The 14095-nt window shown below is 35.3% G+C and overlaps 1 protein-coding gene across 1 annotated transcript; it reads left to right on the top strand.

The window, feature by feature from the left end:
• The first annotated feature begins 1574 nt into the window (after window positions 1-1574).
• LOC121314447 (GATA-binding factor 6-B-like) lies at window positions 1575-12701 on the top strand. Its single transcript, XM_041247732.1, has 7 exons — window positions 1575-1676; window positions 3108-4008; window positions 5962-6128; window positions 8112-8237; window positions 8465-8552; window positions 8648-8751; window positions 10350-12701. The coding sequence occupies exons 2-7, from the start codon at window positions 3156-3158 to the stop codon at window positions 10515-10517; spliced, it is 1506 nt and encodes a 501-aa protein (XP_041103666.1). The 5' UTR covers window positions 1575-1676; window positions 3108-3155; the 3' UTR covers window positions 10518-12701.
• Window positions 12702-14095: the final 1394 nt, after the last annotated feature.

The following is a 14095-nucleotide window of genomic DNA, read 5'->3' as shown; positions in this document are numbered from 1 at the left end:
AGCAGGGTAGTGTCTCTGATGTTCCGAAGGTGACCTGCAGTTTACCCTGAAACGCTGCAACCCAGACATTGTTGGTTACCCATTAGTTTCTTTACAGCCAGACTGCAAACAGTAAATACATTTTATTCTCACTGCTTTCATAGATTTTCGTTTTTTTTTTGTTTTTTTAAACTAGTAAATCTGCAGGTCTTTACAGAAATTCAGAAAGACTAGACTGCTGAATTGTAATCTACGAATAATTTAATTGACACTTTGCTACTTTTGCGCATATCCCCACTGAGTAAATTAACACTAAGTTCAAAGCAAATCTTACTAAAACACATGGAACGTGCTGAAAGTTTGTATTTCATATGGATTGGGATTTTTAAGGGAGACAATACAAGCCACTTAAGTTGGGTAAACTAATTAGTAACAGTAGCCTGCATACAGTGCTTTTGTCCTCGTAAAATGTATATTTTTTCTGTCTTGTAAAAGTTGGCCAGTATAACTTCTATGTATCATTCATAAAGACACAAATGAATGCACCTGCAAGACACCGTCTAACGCGGTATGCTATAATCGATGTATGTCGAATAGAAAACTAATCAGGTTTGTTTTTTTGCTCTCTTGTAAACTTAAATACAGATTAGTGTAATGTGCGTCTTGCCGTGCTAGTCGTCGGCTACTCTTGAAACACACAATACGCATATTTACATGGCTTTTATTGTTTATAATTCTACAACTTCACCATATTTTATGACAAACACAGTGCCGTTCTAAACAGAAGCAGTGAACCCCAATGAACATTTGAAACGATAGGACAATCAACGCAAATAGACATCGTGTGTGAACAACATAATGAATACATTAATACAGTGTTCTTTTTTTGTGCTTCTCTGAAAAAATGAAACGTGTTACAAAATGCTGCGTATAGGATTACAATTCATTCCAAAATATTTTGGATTAGGCTACAGTTTGGTAGTCGCTAAAGTGATTGGGTTAGATTGTGTGTGTGTGTGTGTGTGTGTGTGTGTGTGTGTGTGTGTGTGTGTGTGTGTGTGTGTGTGTATTTTTTATATAACCTATGGGGTCATTTTATGCATATAACCTATGGGGTCATTTAAAAAAATTTTCATATTTAAAATTAATTATATAATGACAACGTTCGTGCGCGCTTTTATGGAAAATAATGTGTGTTTTTTTTTTTTAATATCTCCCTAAAACATATTCAGCTTTCTTATAAGCAGCGTATCTGTTGATCATATTATTGTATTCGTGTTGCCCTTTTACAGCTGCAATAATACAGTACAGGTTTTGTTCCTGTAAACTTAACAGGGGCTTATCCTCATCGTAAAGTTATTTCCTCTTCTCTCTGATGTGCAAGTTTCTGAATATTTCTGATCTTGTAACTCTTAACTATAGGGTTTGATCAATTTTTCTCAATTAATCTTTCCCTAAATGATTAAACGCATAAATCCTCGCTCGTTTAAAGTGAGTATTGGGGCTAGCACCCCCATGGAGTGTTCAAAGCACGTTGAATCCAATCAGAATAAGCGTTGCTGTTTCTATCCACTTCTGAGAGGCGCCTCCTCTCTACATCACAACCCACCAGCCCTTCCACACTTTATTCCTTCAAAGTCCAGCTTCAAGTTACATTGGAATACTTTAACCAGCGGCTAATGGCATATCACCAATAGGTCTGACTCTTTATGGCTTTTTCAATTATTTTTTTTTTTCACATTTCTTTAACCTCTCTGAAACATCAGCTTTAATGTTCTGAAAATATCAGCAACTGAAAAGAAGTAATTTAGGGGTATTGTTTTGTCACGGTTATCCTGCCTTTAACTCTTATCTTTTACGAGTCTTATCTATAGCAGTTATCTCATAGCAGCAAAGACATATTACATGGTGTTTCCTATCTATATCGTCGTCGTGTTTTTGTGTGTGTGTGTGTGTGTGTGTGTGTGTGTGTGTGTGTGTATGTGTGTGTTTATAATTATGAAGAAGCTTTCAAAGAGGGGGACCTTAGCTTTGCCACCAGGAACTTCGTAATTACTTCGGTTTACAAGGCTGCGTGTTGTATGGTTTATATACCAGCTGTTCCTATTTGTGTGTATAGGCTGTTTATTTTGTTTTAATGTGCAAGTGGTTGTCAAAACGAAGTCCGTTTGTTAAACATGTGTAACAAAATTATTACATGAATACGTAATATGCAAATCGAGTTGTCGCTATTTCGAAATGAAAGTGAGCAGTACCTTGAGAGGCCCTATAAACAGTGGTGTTGGCTGGCACTGATGTCTCCGAAAGGTATGTCAACTTGATTGCAAAAAAAAAGAAAAAAAATGCGTTCGAATAAGGGAAAATTCATATTCAATAATGGCTAACTTTTAAGCTTCTGTGGACGGGTTTAACCATAAAACTATCGACAAAAAATAGTTTACTATTAAAGTCAATGGTTTCTTATGTTTTCTTTTTTGTTTTGTTTTTTAGAGATAGAGTAGTGAATATTTTTTCTAACTTTAACCCGTTTGGAATTACCTGATAATAGCTGTGTGTGTGTGTGTGTGTGTGTGTGTGTGTGTGTGTGTGTGTGTGTGTGTGTGTGTGTGTGTGTGTGTGTAAGGTGATCCTATATACCTATATGCAATAGTTTAAATACAGTCAAATTTACTCCAAAATACTACAATATGAATTGACTTATATATAAACTACTGCATATAGGTTCACATTAGACAAATCGGTGTTCGTTTACAAACGTACATTTTGGCTCATTTTTTCTTTCTTTTTTTTTTGAGAAAAACAAGTCGATCTGGATAGTCACATATCGCTTGAAGATAATCGAATGACAGCTTCAATAAACTGGAATTAACATTGCTGTTCGTTGGGATAGCCAACTAGGCACGAATATCATTGATATAAAAAACAATGCTGTTAGCGGTTTGATCATATTATTACTCTTTGATGGGGGTGCCTTACAATTAACTCACTAATTAATGTGTGTGTGTATATATATATATATATATATATATATATATATATATATATATATATATATATATATATATATATAAGGAGGGACTTTTTTCTTTTTGTTCTATTGTCATACTGTTTTTCTCTCTAATTTACAGGGGATACCCTCTCAGTTTTCACAAACCTCACTTTAGATCGGAACTTGGATGGACCTCAGTGAACCCAACTGGTCCATGGTTAAGCGACTATCATCTCGCAGCCCAGGGTCGTCGCGGGCTGAACAAAATTACTTTAGCAGTGACAGAAGAGACAGACCTGCTTCTGCATCAGAAGAGCTGAGGTCACCATCAGCTACCAATCTTGACACAGTAGAAAACCAGCCAACAGAGGGCAGGTCACTACACTCCTACATTAATTCTGGACATCGCATCAGCTCACCGAGTTCGGAGGACATAACACTCTTCACGGATTTAGACCAGGGCAACAAGCTTATTATTTCCAGTGGGAAATTCAAAGGGAGCTTAGTGGTTGACACCAGTGAAATGTACCAAACCTTAGCCATGGCTGCGGCCCAGGGGCCAGCAGGATACGACACGTCAGCCAGTAGCTTTATGCACTCCACAACAACTTCTCCAGTTTACGTACCGACAACCAGGGTTGGACCCATGATCTCTGGCATCCCGTACCTGCAAGGGAGCGCGGCTTCACAGCCAAGCCACGCGGTCAGCAACCACTCTGTGTGGTCCCAACCTGCCTCGGAGAGCCCATCCTACAGCACAGGTAGCCCGCACGCCTCTAACCGTTTTCACTACTCTCCAAGTCCGCCAGTGAATAACGGAGCATCAAGGGATGGCAACTACAGCAGCACTCTGAATGTCAACGGCAGAGACCAGTACAGTCCTCTGGCCAGACCGCTAAATGGATCTTACCCAAGCCCATATTCACCTTACGTGGGATCGCAACTTACAACAGCCTGGCCAACAGGACCCTTTGACAACACTATGCTTCATACTTTACAAAACAGAGGGGCACCCATACCTATTCGAGCACCAAATGGAGGTAAGAAACTTATGTTGATAACCTTTTCAATAATTGGTTAAAGAAACGGCTTGTAACTAGGAGGTCCCCGGTTCAATTCCCAGCTCAGCCACTGACTCATTGTTTCACCCTGAGCAAGTCACTTAACCTCCTTGTGCTCTGTCTTTCGGGTGAGAGGTTGTAAGTGAGCAATAATGCACAGTTCACACACCCTAGTTTCGTATCTTGTAAAACGCTTTGTGATGGTGGTCCACTATGAATGGCGCTAAATAAAGATTATTATTTATTATTATTGTTACATTACATTGCTATAGAGTGATAAACACATGTATAGTTTAATGTGGACTATTGAAATAAAATACGATCCCAGGTTGATAATTGGTAACAAGGACAGTGTTAGCGTTTCTTGTATGTAATTCTACTTTCAAAATGAATTGGCAAAACTTCAACGAAAAAGTTAATTTCTAAAATGTAATTGGTTAGTTTTGAATAGGCCACTTTTCTGTTAAAATTTCGCGCTCTGTAATTTGAAGAACGCGCCATTACAAAGAGGGGCGTTTACGATAACTAAAACCAATAACGGTGTAAACCAGCTGATTTTAAAATAAAAGTCGTTTAGTTTAAAACGTTACATTGTTGTATTGCTCTTTGACTTTGCACTTGATGTAAAATGTGGCTGTATATTGGGCTACTCTTCACAAACTTACTGGGCTTGGTTTCCATTTCGTTTCATTATTGCTTAGCGCACGCAAGTCACACAAGTGAAATCCAGCATTAAAATATCACAGTCCCAATTAAGGGGTATTAAAAAAAAAAAAAAAAAAAAAAAAAAAAAAAAAACGGAAACCTTTATCATTATCTAACCGTTAAAACTCAGTTCCAAAAGACAACTGATCGCAGCAATTGAGTATTTGTTTTATTTATTTATTTATTTTTTAAAAAGGCCTAACGATTGTTGTATTTAATTTATTGAAGTGACTGCAATGTTATGTTTAGTTAAATAGCGTATTATTAAACGTATTTATCTATTCAGCGTTAGGTTTCAGTTACTTTCGTTAGAATATTCAGTTCTAACCAAACATTTTACGAAATGAAAACTATTAATTTAATTAGCATTTAATTAAATGTGATAATTTTAATAGCTAATTGTGTTTTTTTAATAAACAATATTTATATCTTATATATATATATATATATATATATATATATATATATATATATATATATATAATAAAAAATAAAAAACACAAGATGTGCCCTACCTTTTATTAAAATAAACTATATTTGATATAGAACATATGTTGTATGAACAGGTTTACAGTAGCCAAAAAGAGACAAAGGGTGTATTGCCAAAAACGGTTTTTCTACAGGGTCCTCCTAAAATAAAAGAACGCAGAATAGACTGATGTAGCGTTTTATCTGACTTATAGACAATGAAATCTATTTTCAGAAATGCAATTATTTTATTATTAGAGCTGTGTTTCCAATTGTATTATGCAATGGCTCTTGTATGCAATTTTATTAAAACAAAAAAAAAACTAAACTAAAGTATTTCATTTATTATTATTATTATTATTATTATTATTATTATTATTATTATTATTATTGGTGTAATCATGTCAAAATGAACAAGGAAGTGTCAAAAATACAGTTTTCTCAACAGTTACTATAGTACAGTGTCAAGAGATATTTGCTTGGCTCCAGTGTATAACGTATAGACCTACTTGGTTATGTCCTGACCCTATTACTAGACTACAAAAAGGGTATGCATGTTAAAAGAGGTATTTTGGGCTGGGCAAACACAAAAAATCAAATTTAATAAAATAAAATAAATAAAAAAAAACTTGTTTTTCATTTAATAGCAACCATTTACATATAAAAAAATAAGTATGTATTCGACTGGAGCGTAATTCCAACATTTTCTAAAATGTGGGCTTTTTAATTATCAATTGACAAGCCTTTTTTTCTTGACAGATATACTGGATGATTTAGGTGAGAGCAGAGAATGTGTTAACTGTGGCTCCATCTCTACGCCCCTGTGGAGACGAGATGGCACGGGGCACTATCTCTGTAACGCATGTGGTCTGTACAGCAAGATGAACGGGCTCAGCAGACCACTTATTAAACCACAAAAACGAATGGTATGGAATAATGTTTTTGTTTTATGGAATATTTATATAATATATATATATATATTAGATATATATATTATATATATTATATATATATTATATATATATAGATATATATGTATATACTATACTGACAATAGTAAAACTTGATTCAGTCAAATTGATTTAATCAAATATTTTAACATAGATATCAAACAAAATCACAAAAAATGTGAACAAAAATACAGATCAAAGAATCATGACAGATTTTCGTATGAAACGTGAATATAAAACCATGACAAAGTTAGTATCGGGTATGACCTCCCTGAACATTAACACAATCCTGGCAGCGTTGACACATAGACCTGATCAGCCTCTGGATAGACTGCTGTGGGATGTTCCGCCACTCTTCCTGTGCAGCTGCAGCCAGCTGGTGAAGGTTGGCTGGTCGCGGTTGTCTCCTCTGGATGGTACTGGTGAATTGGTCCCACAGATGTTCTATTGGACTCAGGTCAGGAGAAAAGGATGGCCACGGCAAGACCTTAACATTTCCTTGAAGTCGTGCAATTATAATCCTGGCACTGTGTGGTCTTGCATTGTCCATAATAGACACTTCTGGATTGGCTTACAGGAATGGAAAAACTGTTGCCTCAAGGACTTCATCTATGTATCGCTGAGCAGTAAGTTTGCCCTCAATCTGCACCAAAGGTGTTCTTTTGTTAAAGGAGTTTCCTCGCTACATCATCACACTTTCACCGCCCCACCGGTTGGCTTGAACAATGCAACAGTCAGCATAACGCTCACCACGACATCTCCACACACATTGTCTTCCGTCAGGTCTGTCAAGGGAAAAATGGCCTTCATCGGTGAATAAAACCCTCCACCGCTCTCTCTGCCGCCACCTCAGCTGTTCTCTGGCCCACAGAAGATGGCGGTTTTGTTTCTCAGCTGTCAACACGTTACCCCTGAACAGCCTCCGAGCATGTAAATCATTTTCATGCAGATGGTGAGCTACAGTCATTCTGATGATGCGCAGGTTATTTCTTCCTGGAATTTCTCATGCAGTAACCACTGTAGCTTGCAAATGAATACGCAGATGGACGGATGTGACAGTCCTGCGCTGGTGTGGTGACCCTCTGCCTTCTAGGACGTGGCCTGTCCCTTGCAGAGACGGTTTCCTGGTTTCTCTGCACTAGTCTGCTGATTGTTGAAGCAGAACATCTCATTACTGAAGCGGGGCATGGTCGTATCTTTTGCTGTTCTTGCGTTAATTAAAATCAGGTCTTTTCAAATGGCTATTTATACAGATTCTTAATCAACTCATTTTGGCAATGATAACTCAACTTAAATACCAAAAACTGAGCACCAGGAATTTTGATGAAATCACATGACTTGAGCTCTGTATTTTGTTATCCCAAGGAACAATGCTAATCAAACAATCAACAAACCTATCTGCTCACTATTTTAAAATGTAAATAACATTATGTATGTTCCCAGTGGGCTATTGACAAACCACCACAATTTACATGTAGTAGTACAGGGGCATTTTGAACCACCAAATTAAAAAAAACAAACCCAAAATATCATATATATAACAATAAAAGGTGGAGCAATTATCTTTTCAAACATTTGCTTTCCACTTGAACTTGATTCCAAGTTCTAATTGCCCCCTAATTACAGTTTTATTAAATTAAACACACTCTTGTTAACTACTGCAAATTGAACTTATTTTACTAATTAGTTTAGTTTTGCCTTTGAAACAGTTGAATGCAAGCCTACTTTAAATGTAAACTAAATAGAAAATGTTAACAATGCTTTCAATTCAAATAAGGCTATTTAACTGATCTAATAATCTAACTGGCTTTATAGGTGTCACTGGACACTGGTGTAGGCTTGCATAGATGACATTTTACTGGCCTAAACTTTTTGTTTAATTTAAAGTGTATTTTTTAGTTTACCACCCTCTCTGATGAACACATAAAAATCTACACATTTTTCTCTCGTTTGTTTCAGTCTTCGTCGAGGCGGATCGGCCTGTCCTGTGCGAACTGTCACACCAGTACCACCACACTGTGGCGCAGGAATGCAGAAGGGGAACCAGTGTGTAATGCTTGTGGACTCTACACCAAATTGCACGGGGTAAGAACTGAACTCTGTGGTCCAAGGATACACAATTGACACAACTGTGTAAATGACTATTATTATTACATTTGCAGTTTTAGATGGTAGCCCCGTCTTTGGCCTAACTTTCCAGTTTGCTTACGTAGCATATTATAAGGTTAATGTTTAAAAAAGAACAAAAAAGATCTCAATAATAATAATAATAATAATAATAATAATAATAATAATAATAATAACATTTGTAGGTACCTAGGCCGCTTGCAATGAAGAAAGAAGGAATCCAGACGAGGAAAAGAAAACCCAAGAACCTTAATAAATCCAAGGCCCCCTCTGGTAATTATTGCAGTTTATAAGTAGCCTATGTACAGTAATCATATTGTCAGACTAAAAGATGAATTTGGCACTAACTTCAGTGACCATTCGCACAGGCAGCAGCAATCCTGTTCCCATGACTCCAACTTCCTCGTCTTCATCGAACTCTGAGGACTGCACGAAGACTGGCTCTCCATCTGCGCAAGTGCCAGTGTCTGGGGTAAGAGTTCTGTAGCAAAATGATGTTTCCTCGTCTTAATCGACCTCTGAGGACTTGAAGATAATGATGTTCTGTAGAACTTTAACTACAATTTTTGAATTATATATATATATATATATATATATATATATATATATTGTTAAGACCGTCCACCCGCCAAATGAAACTGTAATACTCTTTTGGAAACATACAGAACATATATATTTCTGTTGATAAACTCTGTTTACCATTATGGTAGATTGTCACAGGCATACAAAACCTGCAATTCGAAACACTGTTTGTGACCTGTAATAAGACATTTAAAATGATGTCGGAAGACAGTAAATCAGCAAGGGAGCAAAGAGGTCACTAGGGGAGGAAATAAATCATGTCTCCTCTGATTAGGACAGTTTTCCCTGAACTTGTGACTGAAACGAGGCACTCATATGTTTTACCTTACAAATACTCCCGCTTTACATCAAACTGTCAATGTATTTTATGGTTCATGCATTTGTATTCTAAACTCATAATCTAAAGTTGCTAAGCTTTTGCGTCAGGTCAGTGTTGGCTTATTCTTCTCCAAAGTAAGTTTACATTGATGATTAAGGTTAGGGTTATTTTTATGTTTATTTTGTAGACTGTAAAAAAATGGGGTGTCAAGTGTCTCCTAATTAAAACAACAGTTTATTAAATCTGTCATATAGACTCATATAAGCTAATTTATTGAGCAGGCCAATTGTACAGTAGGCTACAATCTACATTGATTAACTTTATTAGCTACTCATGTGCACCTAAACAGTTGTTTAGAGATAAACATACATATTGAACATAGTCAATATTCAGGACAAGGGTTTTAGTTTTGTACTAGAGATAAGGGTAGGGTAATGTTAAATATTTAGCTGGAGTGTAAAACCAGATCTTTATTTAGTTTGAATAATGTATTCCACTGAGTAAACTTGATTTACTCATGCACACTGTAACATGTTCATTAATGTGCATCTGTCTGTTTTCTGAATTTTTAATTTTTTTTTCTGAAAGGCCATATCCACATCATGCAAATTCTGTGAGCTAGTTTCTATTTCGTTAGTATAGTTATATTCCTTGGCATATGGCATTCGTTTTTTGTTTTTTTTTCACAAAAAGGGACAAACATATTTTCAAACCAATGCAGTCAGCATTTATTCACAGTTCTTTAAAAAATAAAAATGATAAAATGACAAAACCCACAACTTATTTTCATAAGGTCTGGTAGAATTTTGGTTAAAAAAGACAGTTGTATATGCAGAATTAACAGAATTAACCATGCTATTAAATATAATTTTAAATGTGTTTTTGATTTGAACTATTCTCACTGTTTTTGTCTGTGAATGAAAAATGCTAAATTCATCAAACTCTAACTGAGTGATTTATAGATATGTGAGTAGAGATCAATATTACAAGAAGCTATCAAAATGGTAGGATATCTAAGGGCTTGCTACTATTTGATTTGCATGTCAGTTTAGGGAATTTCATTCTTTGAACAGGAATACTATAGTAACTCTATAAAAGCTATTTTACTAAACGATACTAATAAAAAAATGGGTGTTCATTATACAAACATTTGTTGTTGCCATTTGTAGATCAATTCCTCAGCAATGTCGGGCCAAGGAGATAGCACCAACGCTGGAAGCACTGCACTGAACTATTCAGGTCAAGAGGGCCTCTATGCGGGAGTCAATCTGACCTCCAATGCTGAAGTCGCCGCCTCGGTCCGAGGAGAGACGTGGTGTGCTCTGGCACTGGCCTGATCCTCCCTGTAAATAAAGATTGATGCTAGCTTTAGATGTTTCATCGCTGATGCAACAACGGTATCATCAAAGCAGCTACACTGCTGAACAAGGAGACAGGACGTTACGTGGGAGTGTTTTTTTTTCTCCCGTGGGCTTGAAGAGGTGCTGGACTAAAAGAACTCCGCCTTCTTCCCTGGTATTTTTTCTCTGCAAGAATTTAAAAACAGAAATGACTCAACAGGGTTAAGGTTATATGGACAGAGGAGAAGTTTCAACTTTAAAGTTAACAGAATCACGCTTGTCGATTTTCCAGTGACTATAAGGGAAAAAAAAAACTGTTTCTAAAGCCCAGTCACGCTGCCTTTTAAAAATGTTATTATTATTATTTGATCTGCAATGGGTACTTTCAGAATGAGCTCCAGAGTCTCTATTGAAACCACTGCAGCCATTCTATTTAACTACACACATTGCTGAACACTGTTTTGACCGGATGAGGTTAACTGGATTCATTGGCTTTTCTTTCATTACAATCAAATACACTATGGTACAATAAATTGAGTGCCTTTGCTGACAGCTGGAAAAAAAAAAAAAACACTAAATGCAGTTATTATCTGAATGAAAACTGAAATATTTCTTTACCTTTCAATTGGGAATTATGATTTTCCTTTTTTTTTTTTTTTAGCTTCAATAATACAAATACACACGCATACAATGTGCCAGTAATGTAAAACGTAATAGTTTGGTATGTGCTACGTTTTAATTTATGCATACCTAATGATTATTGTTCTTTGGAGTACATTTCATTTATAATGAAGCTGCACAGCATTGTCTTTACTTTTTGTTTCTGGAGGTTCCTATTGTAGTCTGATTGAGTTGTCATGGTTTTAAACAGGGTAGCAAACAGATAAGTACTTGACTTCCATATGTTCAAGTGCAATTTGTGTTGCAGCAATCAGTGTTAAATCAGATGTTTCAGATTTAACCATTTATTTTGCAATGAATGTAAACAAATATTTTATCTTAATGGTACTTATCTAATTTAAAATCATTTGCCAGGCATCATTAGCAGTTGATATTTTCAACGGTTTAAAAGATGTCCCAATCTTAGTTTAAAAAATAAATAAATAAAAAAAGAAATAATCCAATAATCTCTTTTTAGAACAAATTTCACTCAGGAAAATTTTACTGATGGATTTTTTTTTGTAAAAGAGCATTGCAGCAATATTTTCTGGAAAGGAATAGTGCTGACCTTTGACTACCTAAGTGATACATATGTAAATACTCCAAGACTTATTTGTCTTTCAAGTTTTATTAAACAATTTGTAAAGTAGATGTATGTATAGGTTGGTTGACATAACTTTTTTTTTTAGATGAGATGCCTTTGCCATTTTGTTATTTGTTCAATAAAACTAATTAAAAAAAAAAGTTATGTAATTTCTTAAAAGAACAGGTCTTCTGTTCACAGTTGGTCTTTTGTTTCATAGAAATTCTGGTACATTGAGTGAGACAAAGTATTTTGGGATAATGTCATTTCATGAAATAAACGCATAATTATGTGTATGTGTTCAGAGAACCAATGTGAGTGTCTTAATGATTCTTCTTTTGAGTAGTATTTTCCTGCAGTGAAAAAGTAAATTGAATTGGGGCCATATGACAATTTGTACTAAAACCTTAGTTCCCCTTTTCACTGGATGCTTTGTTGTATATCAATCAAGGAAGTAAAAGATACACTTGTTTAAAAATAAGCACAATAAAGCAGGAGTAGTAATTGCTCTTCCAATTACTCTTGCATAAACTATAATGGAAGGTGATAATATTCTGATTCACTGCACTGCACTGAATTGTACCTGTTACTACATAGTTTCCCTCATCATTGTCCATTAGACATGTCCTACAGCACAACACATGCAGTATCGTACAGCAGTAATTTGAGTCACCATCTCAAATTCTGACAAAACAGGGTGTGTTTAATGAGTCAGTGTAGAAAACAAAGCATACCAAATATCATTCTGTGTCAGCCATCATTTTTAACATAAACTATAAGTCACAACACTTTGGCGAATCAAATATTTAAGCAAAGACTCTTCAATACCTGCTTATTTTGACACTGCATTGAGCAATAAAATGGATGACTAATTTCTTTCCATTTTGTGTTTTTATTAGTACAGCAGGTTCAAAGCAAGGGAAAATATTCAGAACATCCTAAAAGGTAAAGCTCAAGGATTATGTGCTCATTGACATCAGTCAAGTATTAAAGGTCAGAGGCCAAAAATAAAACTAGGAAACTTTCAAAGTGTTGAAATCCCATGGAATTAAACCAAATATCAGAATATAAAAGTAATGTACTATTAATATATTCATTTAATGATTTATGATGAAGCTTAAGTGACCATTAGTGTATCACTTGACACAATATAAATAGAAGTATTTAATATTTTGTATACTTTTTAATTTTTTTCCCCCACTATTTTAATTTGGTCATTAAAAATGCTTTACCTCATGACATAAAAATGTATAAAGTTGCCCAAGTGGAGCAGTGATAAATGTTGAATTTATTAACAAGTACAGAATGTGAAATTATTGTAATTCCACCAGCTAGAAAGCACATTTATTTATAGAAACTAGACTACAAATACCATCTACCACTTATTCTCACCATGTTGAAAAGAACCAAAATAAATATAGCGCCCAGAGAGGGAGACTTAGTCAGAATACTGGTGTTTAAATTATGTTTCAACGGGGTACTGAATTAGATCCTCTAAGATACTACTGAACATTGCATCAAAACAAACTCCAAATTCAAAATGGCATTCATTTACTTAGGCCTCCTTGTGTGTGCTCCTCTGCTGCACAAGCAAGACATTTTCCATCTAACATTTACTTAGACCCAGGTGCAGATACTACTAATCATTCAATTAACTAATTAGCAATCAAGAGTTTGTGGAGGAGGCGATTCAACTCAGTGTGAATACTAACATAAAATGACAAGATCAAATATAATTAAATACACATCAATATGTTGAAATCAAAATACTGCAAACTGACCAACAGTTTTTTTTTTTTTGTTTAATAGTGGGTTGTAACTATTAGGGGTCAATACTAGTTGCATATAGAACCTAAGATGTATAACTTGCTGTTGTTCATAGTGACAGTGCTGTATCACACTCTGTTATAACAGACCCTTTACCTCTAGGGCTCTTAATTGAGTAAAGTTTAATTGATTTATTGCACTTTGGGCTAGATTAAATCTAAACTCTGTACGCCGCCTATGCTAAGGCGGGACACATGTTAAAAATACACTTGTGACGCATGTATAAAATCTCTCTCTCTCTCTCTCTCTCTCTCTCTCTCTCTCTCTCTCTCTCTCTCATTGCAGTTATATAAAGAATAGTTGTCCCTACCATATGACATTGTGAGTGGTACGGTCACATTTGTTAAATGTTTTAAAAACAAATTGTCAAATATTCTGCATCCAAAACACAATTTAAATGTTGTTAGTAATAATAAGTTCTACAGTAACTGAGACATGATTTATAGTCAATATAGTCAATATATATACTGATACAGAATGTAAATGAAATAGTGATCACAGACAC

The sequence above is a fragment of the Polyodon spathula genome, chromosome 4 (assembly GCF_017654505.1).
Source record: "Polyodon spathula isolate WHYD16114869_AA chromosome 4, ASM1765450v1, whole genome shotgun sequence".
In the NCBI taxonomy this organism is placed as follows: domain Eukaryota; kingdom Metazoa; phylum Chordata; class Actinopteri; order Acipenseriformes; family Polyodontidae; genus Polyodon; species Polyodon spathula.
Note: the sequence above shows the minus strand (reverse complement) of the source record. Positions and strands in the feature narration are given on the sequence as shown.